This window comes from Mercenaria mercenaria, chromosome 2 (genome assembly GCF_021730395.1).
Source record: "Mercenaria mercenaria strain notata chromosome 2, MADL_Memer_1, whole genome shotgun sequence".
NCBI lineage: Eukaryota > Metazoa > Mollusca > Bivalvia > Venerida > Veneridae > Mercenaria > Mercenaria mercenaria.
Genome location: NC_069362.1, coordinates 109,489,910 through 109,503,041, shown reverse-complemented (window position 1 = coordinate 109,503,041; position 13,132 = coordinate 109,489,910). Strand labels below are relative to the sequence as shown.

At 36.1% G+C, this 13,132-nt stretch overlaps 1 protein-coding gene across 4 annotated transcripts in view; it reads left to right on the top strand.

The window, feature by feature from the left end:
* The window catches only part of LOC123564875 (uncharacterized), a 531,225-nt gene that overhangs the window by 58,210 nt on the left and 459,883 nt on the right, over window positions 1-13,132 (top strand). For all 4 annotated transcript variants that reach the window (XR_008369995.1, XM_053537514.1, XM_053537515.1 and 1 more), the window contains exons 14-17: window positions 2,124-2,300; window positions 6,341-6,547; window positions 10,064-10,255; window positions 12,896-13,024. Coding sequence is in view for 3 of the 4 variants with exons in the window: in XM_053537514.1 (XP_053393489.1) it covers window positions 2,124-2,300; window positions 6,341-6,547; window positions 10,064-10,255; window positions 12,896-13,024 (705 nt within the window). In the remaining variant the exon portion in view is untranslated. The remainder of the gene's footprint in view (window positions 1-2,123; window positions 2,301-6,340; window positions 6,548-10,063; window positions 10,256-12,895; window positions 13,025-13,132) is intronic.

The window sequence follows — 13,132 nt, the reverse complement described above, 5'->3', positions numbered from 1 at the left end:
ATGTTCAAGGGCTACTTGTATTAGGTATGTTATGTCAGCAATAGTGAATGAAAATCAATAATGGTCACCAAACACTGGGATGTTAATATTGGTCATTATTGTCTCATACTATCCTAAATAAATGTGCTAATTACGAGTGATTAACAGTGGTGATCAGTCCAGTTTACCAAGTTTTCAATTGTAAACATTATAGCAGATGCTAAAATGGACAATAGCAAAACTGTATGGGTATAATTTACACTTTAATCCATATGTATTGTTTTGTACGATTCCCTTGTACATGTACATGACAATGTGTGCAAAATTTGAACATTGATTTTATATTGATGCCTATTCTCGAGCAAGGTAAGGGGAGTAATTGCAACATATCTAATAGTCATAATGTAGCGCTCTCTAAAAAAGAAGAAAGAAATAGCCGAAAAAAATCAACGCAAATTTCTGTTGTTCTTACCAACATACATTTTGGCTTAGTTTAGGTTTAATGCCGTGTTTCAACACTATTTCAGTCATATACGTGCAGGCAGTTTACCTTCTCTCCAGGAAAGCACCGGTACTACTACTAGACTTACAACTTTCCCACATAAAGATTCATGGTCTGCCCGGAGTGTGAACACATAGCTCTTTTCAAATGTTAGTCAAATAGTGTTCCCTATACAAACTGTGTTCATTATACAAACCTTGGTTATAAGGAACTAGTTCGCTATATGGATATAAGGAACCTCGGTTATAAGGAACAATTTTTAGAGGTCCCAAGCTGTTCCTTATAAGCGAGGTTTGCTGTAAACCTTTTTAGAAAGTTTGGAAATATCCTAACAGTTGTATACAGTAAACCTTTAGAGAAAGCTTTCGAAATTTCCTTACAGTAATACACAGTAAACCTTTAGAGAAAGTTTGGATATTTCATTACAGTTATAAACAGTAAACTTTTAGAGAATGCTTGGACATATCTTTACAGTCATATACAGTAAACCTTTAGAGAAACCTTGGAGATTTCCTTACATTTATATAAGTAAACCTTTAGAGGAAGTTTTGGTACTTCCTTACAGTTATATACAGTACATGTAAATATTTAGAGAAAGCTTGGACATTTCCTTACAGTTATATACAGTAAACCTTCAGGACAATTTTAGAAATTTACTTACAGTTGTATATAGTAAACCTTAGAGAAAGTTTGGAAAAATCCTTACAGTTTTATGCAGTAAACTTTCAGAGAAAGTTTGGAAATATCCTCACTACTTCTGTACAGTTAACCTTTAAGGAAAGTTTGGAAATATCCTTACAGTTGTATACAGTAAACCTTAGATAGATAGATAGATTTATTTAAACATAAAATGGGCAAGTATGAAATCAATGCATACAACAAACAATAAAAAATTGTATGAGTTAATATAGCCATGTCGATCCACATTAGAGAATGTACACAGTAAACCTTTAGAGAAAGTTTTGAAATTTCCATACAGTTGTATACAGTAAACCTTCAGAGAAAGTTTTGAAATTTCCATACAGTTGTATACAGTAAACCTTCAGAGAAAGTTTTGAAATTTCCGTACAGTTGTACACAGTAAACCTTCAGAGAAAGTTTAGGGCCTCAGTGGCCAAGTGGTTAAGGTCTGACTTCAAATCACTTGCCTCTCATTGATGTGGGTTTGAACCTCGCTCGGGGTGTTGAATTCTTCATGTGAGGAAGCCATCCATCTGGCTTACAGAAGGTTCTACTCAGGGTCATGATGTCATATATAATGCATTGAGGGGCTCCTGGGGTATTCCTCCACCATCAAAGCTTGAAAGTCGCCATGTAACCTGTAATTGTGCTGGTGCAATGTTAAACCCAATAAAATTTTAAAAGAAAATCAGAGAAAGTTTGGAAATTTCCTTAGTAATACAGTTGTTCATAGTAAACCTTCAGAAAAAGTTTGTAAATTTCTTTGAAGTTGTATACAGTAAACCTTCAGAGAAAGTTTGGAAATTTCCTCACTGTTCTATACAGTAAACCTGTAGTGAAAATTTAGAATGACTAATATTCAATTTTGGAGTTGTTTACATAGATTCCTAAGAAAAAAAATTCTTACAGAATATACAGTACAGTTTTAGAAAAATTTGAAATGGTGTATTTGATTTTGTAGTTGTGCACTGTGGTCCTCCAACAAGGATTCAGAATGGTGGTGTTAAGTCAGCTACAGGAGTTACCTATAATGAAGTAGCTACATATTTCTGCAATGATGGATTCCAGATGAGCATTGGCGGTCCGAATGCTACTTGTGACAAGGATGGCATGTGGACAGATGTCCCTACATGTACATGTAAGTAGTTTGACTGTATTGTCCATGTGGAGTAAAAGTTTAAGTGTGAAGAAAAACATTTTTGTTCATCCTAGTATTGAATCTTCTTTTAAAAACATGATTTTAACACATTTCTAAGAGATATTGTAAACCTGGAAATGTTTTCGTGCTTTTTAAATTAGCGCCTTTTGCAGATAGAATATTTCCATGAAATTAAATAGCCGTGAAAAACTCTGATCTAACAAAAACGCGAAAGATTCTAGCTTAAGCTTAAATAGATCGCTACAAAATTGTTCTGTACTTAAACATACCTGGATATTAATGACTCAAATTCCAGTACCATAACTGTATAAAACGAGTGCACAAGTCCACATTAACTCAATTTATTGACAAGTTATTTCTGTAGATGTAACAGCCTTTTTAATATCGATCCATCATGCAAACAGGGGATAAAAACAGAAACAATATGCATCTATCGAACGACATATACATGTAATTTGTAGTCGGCAGCCAATGCGATATATTATTTGTAAATAAAATATTGTGTCTATTTCTGCTAAGAGTGGTTTAATCAAATAACAAATGATACTGCTTTATAGCCTTTAAATGGCAAACAAATGACAGTGTAACAACAGCAATTTACTGACTGTCAATAATCGGGTGTGTGAAAAAGTCCGTATCTAAAAAGAATTTCTCTCTATCTGTTCTGGGGGCTTTATCTCACGCTGTACCTCAGGTCAGATCGCTCTGTGTCTGTACTAGTAGAGGATGATTTTTGTGCCCTATGTGGCTACGTTTCCTATTTGTAAAGCGCCTTTGAACGTGTTTATCATGAAAAGGGCGCTATACAAATCTGGTATAATAATAACCGTTGATATGGATGAAAATGATTGGGGTACATTTATAATTAAAGGGTACAAAAACTGAACGTTTTCGAGAATACTATCAATGCAACTATGCCGTGACACTTACCCTAGTATACTAAATATGTTCACTTGCGACTTCATTTTCGCGGGATTCACGATGGATATGGTTTCGCGAATATTTGTATTCGCGAAAATGTCCACGTTTAGAAAAACGCGAAACATAGTATCCGCGAACATTTCTAGGTTTACAGTACAGAGTAAGACTAAAAATATATCAAAAGAAAAATTATGAATAGGAAAATATTTTACATGTGCGAAAGGCATTTAAATAAAAAGACTTACAAAGTAAATACTGTAAATACATATTGAATTTCTTAGATTATACAGCAACTATTCGAAGGATTTGGTTCATATTTTACACCATGAAGTATAACAGTGAAAGGAAGTGCATGTCTTAGAATCATAACTATAGCCTGTGTCATTTTGAATTATTTTCCTTTATTATTCTATGATATAAATGAAAAGGTATTGAAGGAATTTAACTGATTTTTCACAAAATGATAGAGGACATTTTGTTTAAGAACCATTACTTTACCTTGTCCCTTTTGTTATTATTTCCAAGTATTATGTTTTCAAACATGGAACATTAGAAAACCATTTTTATGCCCCCACTTTCTGGGGGGGCATATAGATTTGCCCTTGTCTGTCCGTCCGTCCTTCCTTCCATCCGTCCTCCGTCCATCCGTCCATCCATCCTTCCGAGAGTGTTGTGTCATGCCTAGCTCCAAAAATATTTGACCTAGAGTCACAAAACTTTACAGGTATGTTGGTCAGCATGTGTAGTTGTGCACCTGGGGTTTCGCGTCCGGATTCATTCAGTCATTTAGGAGTTATGGCCCCTGACTTTGTAAAAATTGGTCATTTTAGTGTTGTGTTGCACCTAGCTCCAAAAGTATTTGACGTAGAGTCACAAAACTTTACAGGAATGTTAGTCATCATGTGTAGTTTTGCACCTGGGGATTCGCGTCCGCTTTCATTCAGTTATGTAGGAGTTAAGGGACCTGACTTAGTTAAAAATTGGTCATTTTGACATTGTGATGCGTCTAAATTGATGAAATCTTGCACGAGTCTTTATCATGATATAAACTTGGGCACCTCCTATTTTTCGCCTGGCTCCTCCCGGTTTCCGAAGTTGTGGCCCCTGAAATAGTAGAAAATGCACATTTTCACCTAATGAAGTATTTGATATATGCATGAGTCTTTATCATGATGTGACCTTGCACACTTAGCATTCTTCTTGAGATTTTAGTGCTAATTACAGAATTACGGCCCTTGAAAGAAGTATATGATCTAGAAATGAGTCCTTTACACAAAATGTTTGTTGAGGCTATACCCCCTTTAGACTGCAAACATTTGAATTATTGCCCTTATTTGTGACAAATGTATCAGTGGGGGCACACCCTGTGTCCTACAGACACATTCTAGTTTACAGAATTATCTCCCTTTAGTTATCCATTGTAGCATACCTTGAAAAGTTTTTCTTTTACATGGAACATTGCCTGATTTTTACTACCTTTCTGTAAAAATTGCCTGATTTTTACCATCTTTTACATTGAAAGATTGCTGGATTTTTATGCCCCCGGAGGGAGGCATATTAGTTTTCGACTGTCCGTCCATTCATTCGTCACAGCGTTAACTTTTTGCATGAAGGCCAACGTTAACTTTAGCATGAAGGCACTTTGCTACGGCTGCACCCAGAACCTTCAAACTTCACATGCTGATAGTACTTATTGAGTTCACGACCCGTACTGACATTGGAGTCACCAGGTCAATGGTCAAGGTCACAGGGGCCAATGTTAACTTTTTGCATGAAGGCACTTTACTCGCGAACCACTGCACCCAGGACCCCCAAACTTCACATGATGATTGTGCTTATTGATCATGCTCGTCTGAACTGGATATTTCTGTTTCTTTGCTTTTGGTGCACTTACTGACTGCAGATGTCATTGTTTATTCCAAAACTGGAATAGACAAATCTATAGAAGCAAAGTTAGTGATTTCGGTGAAAAGCGGCAGTGATCACACTGAGCGTACTCTTCTGATAGAGTTATTGTCCCGGATGCCTTATCAGTCGGGTCGAATTTGGGGACTACTAATAAATGTATCTAGGTCACAGATGTATTCTGTTTGTAAAGGACTGGACAAAGTGAACATTTTCTCTTACAAACCTCATGTATCCAGGCATTATGGTAGCCCTTTCCATGTCGATTCATTCTTCGAAGCTGTAGTCTGATAGTACTTATTGAGTACATGACCCCTACTGACGGGGGCCACCAGGTCAAAGGTCAAGGTCACAGGGGCCAGTGTTAACTTTTTGCATGAAGGCACTTTACTCGCAAAACACTGCATGCAGGACCTTTAAACTTATTGAGTACACGACCCCTATTGACTTTGGGGGTCACCAGGTCAAAGGTCAAGGCGCTGCGGGGGCATTTTTTACCATTAGTGACAGCTCTTGTTTACTTCTTTTTGCATGAAACATTGCCTGATTTTTACTACCTTTCTGTAAAACATTGCCTGATTTTTGCCATATTTTAAATGAAAGAATGCCTGATTTTCACCACATTTAACACAAACATTTCCTTTCATTGAGGGATGGCCATAACCATTTTTTGCTGGTGTACCTATATAAATACATTTAACGTCAACTTAGTATGTTTTAAAGATGGCATCTTTTCATTCTTTGATGTGTAGATTGTACAGCGCTTTTGAACATTTATTTTATGGATGAAAAGAGTGCTATAAAAATCTGGTAAATAATAATTAGATTTGATTGGAAGGCTTGTCAGTTGAATTTTCACATAGGCTCAAACTGTTTTCTTTAATAACTTTATCTAAGTACCCTTATTAATCATTCTTGAAGAATAATAGTGAATCAATTGATGGAGAACTGAATTCCTGAAGTTTGAATTTAAAAGATGAAATTCATGTGAACGTTGATTTTTTTCTTGAATTTTACATTTCGCTTGGAATTTTACTGTATAGAAACGTAACAAAGAAGTCAGCAGAAATTACTTCGCTGATAAAAAGAATTGTTTCAGTGTATATTTAAATTACCTAATCCTTATAAAGAAAAGTCATGGCACAGGAAATTATGTAAACATGTATCACAATTTTTTCATAATTTTTTTTCAGCGTCGGTTTGTACAGTTCTCAGTGAAAATATCCTTCCAAATGGAAAGTTTGAGATTATTCGAGGAAATGACTTTTCTGGTAATAATGCAGACTTTAATACTGTGGTAGAGTTTTCATGTGATCCGGGATATGAAATTGTCGGTCCTACGATTTCGTTCTGTGATTCAGATGGATGGACGCATACAGATAATCCCCCAAGTTGTAAAAGTATGTATACATGTTCAGCTCTTTCAATCTTTATGCTGTATTTGAAAAATACTTAATTTAAAAGGCAAGTCCTCCCACTCTAGCTTTCTGCAAGCCTGCTAAAAGGATGCATTTTGGTTTCGGTCAGTATAATTATGCTGTTTGATGCTTGCAGCTAACTTACCTCAGGGTATTTTTAATTGCTTTTGAATGGGACTGACTGCTTTTCATTTGGATCAAAAGCAGACTTCTGAGGTAATAATGTTTTGATTGCTATGCTCCTGGTTCAAGTTAGATATGCTTCAGAATTTAATTTTGTAAAATTACTTATTTAAAATATTAAAAGTTATTGCATGAAATTTTATCTTTAAAAGTTACTTTATTCAAAGTATTTGAACACAAGAAGTATGTGAAAAGTGTGATCATTGCATTTATGAAAAATAGAGAGAACTGATGTAAATTTTTAGTAAATTCTAAAGTTGGGTATGAAAATTCAGTCGAGATTATCAAAAAATATAAAAAATAAATTGAGATATCGGTACTAGTATTTTAATAAATTAAGATGGAAAATGCGACCAGGAAATCCTTTGAGATGTTAAATATTGTAATTAACTGAAGTTGATATCGAGTATTTGACTGTATTGAACGATTTACTTATGATGACAGTATCTCTTTTGATACATGACACACAAAACTTTTTACATTTCTTTACGTTTTACATTTGATACATGACACACGAAACTGTTTACATTTCTTTACGTTTTACATTTGATACATGACACACAAAACTGTTTACATTTCTTTACGTCTTACATTTTGTACTGATCACCGAAACTGTTTACAATCTTTGTAGATTTACATTTGATTACATGGCACACAAAACTGTTTACATTTGACATCTTGGACACACAAAACTTTTTAGCTCACTGTCACGAAGTTGACAAGGTGAGTTTGTGATCGCCTGCATCTGTCGTCAGTCGTCCGTGCATGCGTCCGTGCGTAAACTTTTCCTTGTGACATCTCTAGAGGTCACAGTTTTCATGGGATCTTTATGAAAGTTGGTCAGAGTGTTCACCTTGATGATATCTAGGTCAGTTTCGAAACTGGGTCACATGCGGCCAAAAACTAGGTCAGTAGGTCTAAAAATAGAAAAACCTTGTGATCTCTCTAGAGGCCATACATTTCACAAGATCTTCATGAAAATTTGTCAGAATGTTTACCTTGATGATATCTAAGTCAATTTCGAAACTGGGTCACGTGCCTTCAAAAACTATGTCAGTAGGTCTAAAAATAGAAAAACCTTGTGACCTCTCTAGAGGCCATATATTTCAAAGATCTTCATGAAAATTGGTCAGAACGTTCACCTTGATAATATCTAGGTCAATTTCGAAAGTGGGTCACGTGCCTTCAAAAACTAGGTCAGTAGGTCTAAAAATAGAAAAACCTTGTGACCTCTCTAGAGGCCGTACTTTTCAATGGATCTTCATAAAAAATGGTCAGAATGTTCACCTTGATGATATCTAGGTCAAGTTCGAAACTGAATCAAGTGCCTTTAAAAACTAGGTCAGTAGGTCAAATAATAGAAAAACCTTGTGACCTCTCTAGAGGCCATATTTTTCATGGGATCTGTATGAAAATTGGTCTGAATGTTCATCTTGATGATATCTAGGTCAAGTTCGAAACTGGGTCAACTGCGGTCAAAAACTAGGTCAGTAGGTCTAAAAATAGAAAAACCTTGTGACCTCTCTAGAGGCCATATATTTCACAAGATCTTCATGAAAATTGGTCAGAATGTTCACCTTGATGATATCTAGGTCAGGTTCGAAACTGGGTTACATGTCAGTAGGTCAGTAGGTCAAATAAAAAGTTTAAAAACTAGGTCAGTAGGTCAAATAATAAAAAACCTTGTAACCTCCCTAGAGGCCATATTTTTCATGGGATCTGTATGAAAGTTGGTCTGATTATTCATCTTGATATTATCTAGGTCAAGTTCGTAACTGGGTCAACTGCGGTCAAAAACTAGGTCAGTAGGTCTAAAAATAGAAAAACCTTTTGACCACTTTAGAGGCCATATTTTTCAGTGGATCTTCATGAAAATTTGTCTGAATGTTCACCTTGATGATATCTAGATAAAATTTGAAACTGGGTCACGTGTAGTCAAAACTAGGTCAGTTGGTATAAAAATAGAAAAACCTTGTGACCTCTCTAGAGGCCATACTCTTCATGAGATCTTCATGAAAATTGGTGAGAATGTTCACCTTGATAATATCTAGGTCAGGTTCAAAACTGGGTCATGTGCCTTCAAAAACTAGGTCATTAGGTCAAATAATAGAAAAACCTTGTGACTTCCCTAGAAGCCATATTTTTCAATGGATCTTCATGAAAATTGGGTCATGTGGAGAAGGTGAGCGATTCAGGACCATCATGGTCCTCCTGTTACATTTCTTTACGTTTTACATTTGATACATGACACACAAAACTTTTTACATTTCTTTACGTTTTACATTTGATACATGACACACGAAACTGTTTACATTTCTTAACATTTTACAAATACAGTAAAACATTGCTCGCTCGAGGTTGCAAGGGGATGAGCAAAATGCTGAGTTATCCATGGTTATGAGCGACCCAAACATTGATCAGCATACACAGAAAAATGAAGTTTGTTTTATCAATTGTCATCGGGACTATTTGCAGAGCAAACGGTGATGTGTAATAATAACGTATATGTGACAATAAAAAAAAAGATATTACAAACATTATCTATGATAGACGATTCAGTATGAAATTTATAAATGGCACATGTCAAGAAACAAATCTTTTTTGTGTATAACCAATTGCATATCAAAATTATCATCTCAATATTATGAAGAGGCTATACCATTTCCTTCATTTGTATGCAAACAACTGTTGATAAAAATATTAGGATCTCATAACTATCTTCTCGATCCCACAGAAAAGATGTTCTAAGTTATAATTTATTGATCGATATTTGATCAATAAAACTTTTCTTCAACCTTTCACCAATAACTTATCACATTATCTAATCAAATATACGGGCAAACAAACATTTAAGATAGTCGGGGAACAGATCATACAATTCTCACGGCGTGTGAAAATTTTTAATTAAACGATATATTCTGACAGCTGAAGTTGTGAAAAATGTTGACACCTCTGCTCGAGTTTGCCAGAAGCTACAAAGAGTACATTAATACACAGGGACCAGATGTCATGCTCGAGCGATCGAGTTATCGATGCTCGACCTAGCCATGGTAATTTCACATAGAAAATAGAAGGAAATCGACCGGGACCACATGACTTGCTCGAGCGAGTCCGGGTGCTCGAGTGATCGATGCTCGAGCGAGCGGTGTTTCACTGTACAGCACTATGTAAAAATATGGTAGGTGGGGTAGCACTGATAGCAGTTTCATCTCAGAAAAATTGAGTTTCAAAGTTTCTGAAGCCCTGAAAATAAGATATTGTGAGAGAACGTAGGATATTGTTGTTATTAATATCTTTTTTTCTATCACACATTAGGAACACCCTGTGCTGTGCCTTTAATAGCAAACTCTAACGTTCCGTTGGATGGCCCTACTTCACCAACATTATCTGGAGACACATATCTTGTGAGCTGCAATGCAGGATATAAGTTCAGGTCCACTGATGCAGGATCTTTAAATATGCTCTGTCAAGCAAACAAAACATTTGATCAGACACCTGGATGTGAAGGTAAGTTCTAATCAGAACCTTCTAATGAAGATTTTACCTTTTCTGACTTTTTTGCCCCCCTATCATTGGTGCTGACATATAGATTTGGTAGTGTCTGTCTGTGCATGCATCGAAGTTTGCGACCCGCCTAGCTCTTAAAGTATTTGATATAAATTGATGAAACCTTGCATGAGTCTTTATAATGATATGAATTTGTACACCTCCTTTTTTTGTGTAGAAATAGTCAAAAAATGCACATTTTCAGCTTATTACAAGCCTAGCTCAAAAAGTTTTTAATATATATTTATTAAACCTTGCATGAGTCCTGCTAATGATATGAACTTGTGCACCTCCTATTTTTCATCTGACTCTGTCCCCTGTTTTCAGAGTTATGGCCCCTGAAAAAGTCAAAAATACATATTTTCACCTTGAGATGCGCCTAACTCAAAGTATTATATGAGCCGCGCCATGAGAAAATCAACATAGTGGGTTTGCGACCAGCATGGATCCAGACCAGCCTGCACATCTGCGCAGTCTGGTCAGGGTCCATGCTGTTCGCTTTTAAAGCCTACTGCAATTAGAGAAACCGTTAGCAAACAGCATGGATCCTGACCAGACTGCGCAGATGCGCAGGCTGGTCTGGATCCATGCTGGTCGCAAAGCCACTATGTTGATTTTCTCATGGCACGGCTCATATATAGACTGATTAAACCTTGAATAAGTCTTTATCATGATATGAACTTGCACACCTATTATTATGCCCCCGGCATCTACTGATGCGGGAGGCATATAGTGATTGCCCTGTCCGTTTGTCTGTCAGTCCATCCATACGAGGTTCAATTTAAAAAAGTTTTTAAATATTATGGATCCGTGGCCTATAAATGCATTTTACTTTACAATAATGTGAATTTGGATTTTGAACAGTAAGATAAATTATCAAAATTTATAACTCCATATACATAATTTAGATTTTAGCTTTAAAGTGTTTATGCAAGAGCCTTAATAATTGTCCCTTACGAGGTTAACCAAATGGGACCATTTCGTCTAGCGTCAATACCCCTTACAGAATGATTTGATACTAATGCAGATGTAACCTGTGACCATTCCTCATCTTTAGACATCATCTGACCTCAGTTTGACCTTGACCTTTACCTAGTTTTGGACTTAGGTTGCTTTGTATGGGCCATCTCTTCGTTAACCAAATAGGACCGTTCGTCTAGCATCAGTACCTCTTACTAGAATGACTTGATACTAATGCAGATGTAACCTGTGACCATTCCTCATCTTCAGACATCACCTGACCTCAGTTTGACATTGACCTTGTTTTGGACTTAAGTTGCTTTGTATCGACAAGGATGCCACTGGGGGCATCAAGCATTTATTGAAGCCAGCTTCTTGTTTTTTGTCTGCCTCTGCCCCGTATTTAAAGAGTTACTGCCCCTGAAATAGTAAAAAATACACATTTTCTCATTGTGACTGACATAGCTAAAAACGTATTTGATATAAATGGTTGAAAACTTGCATGAGTCTTTATCATGATATAAACTTGTGCACCTCCAGTTTTTTGGCCGGCTCCACCCCCTATTTTTAGCTCATCTGTCACGGAGTGACAAGGTGAGCTTTTGTGATCGCACTTCGTCCGTTGTCCGTCCGTAAACTGTTACTTTAAACGACATCTCCTCATAAACTTCACGGTAATGTTCCTTGGGTGAAGCTCTACAAAAATTGTTCAAAATTTTTAAAAAATCTTGTTCTCAAAATCCAGAAGGCCTAGAGCTTAGATATTTGACATGTAGCATTGCCTAGTGGACGGACCTGTACTAAAATTGTTCAAATCATGATCCTGGGGTCAAAATTGACCCCACCCCAAGGTTCACTTGATTTTACATAGATTTCTATAGGAAAATCTTCAAAAAAATTTAAAAAATAAATTGGTCTGCACTGTCCACTATTTAGTCACTTAATTTTCAGTGAACACGGATTTGCAGGCTAATCTTGGTCTGCTCTGATTGCAAAGGCAGAATAACTTGCTGTCAGCAGGCTAAAGGTTAATAATCATAGATTTCTAATTTTCATGGTTGAGTCAGTTCACGAAATATAAACCCAGTGTTAATTTTATGTTCAGAAGATGAAATCCACAAATTCATAATAATGCCACAAGAATGGCCTTTTTGGCAAAATGTTTAGCCCATATTTACTATTGGAAACTGTTAGACCCGAACAGGTTTCATGGCTGTGACTTTTGATTTATGTAGCTTACACCATTTCCAGTATGCCATCATGATTGTCAATTGTATTTCAACATACCCTTTATAATGCTCCATCTACCTTTGAGTCTTTGATCATATAGTTAGTAAGAAATTCTTCTTTAAAGCTTAATTTCCTTCTGACCTGTTTTTAATAATCAATGTTTAGATATATACAGTAAAATTCTGACTGCTTAAAACTGGTGGTGATTAGGAAAATGCTTTAGTTGTCTATGAATTGGAGCAATCTTAACATAGAAAGAAGACAGCCGAGACATATAAAGAAAAACACCCGAGTCCACATGGACTTCTGGAGCAGACACAGGTCCTAGAGTAATTGATGCTTGAGTGAGCTGTGTTTTACAGTACTTGATTCACAACCCACTTCTATTGTGCTAATCATTTTCCATTGCAGACATAGACGAGTGTGACACAAATACAGACCTGTGTCAGGATTCATCAACCATTTGTATGGATACAGATGGGTCATATATCTGTGAATGTAAACCAGGATATGAACGAGTAAATGATTATGCATGTGCAGGTAAAGATTTCTCTTTGCTAGTTAAAAAGGCAGTTCTGCTTCACAAGGAAATGCTATAGTTGCAACATTTCAATTTTAGCATTCCCATTTATGTTGCCTGGGGCGATA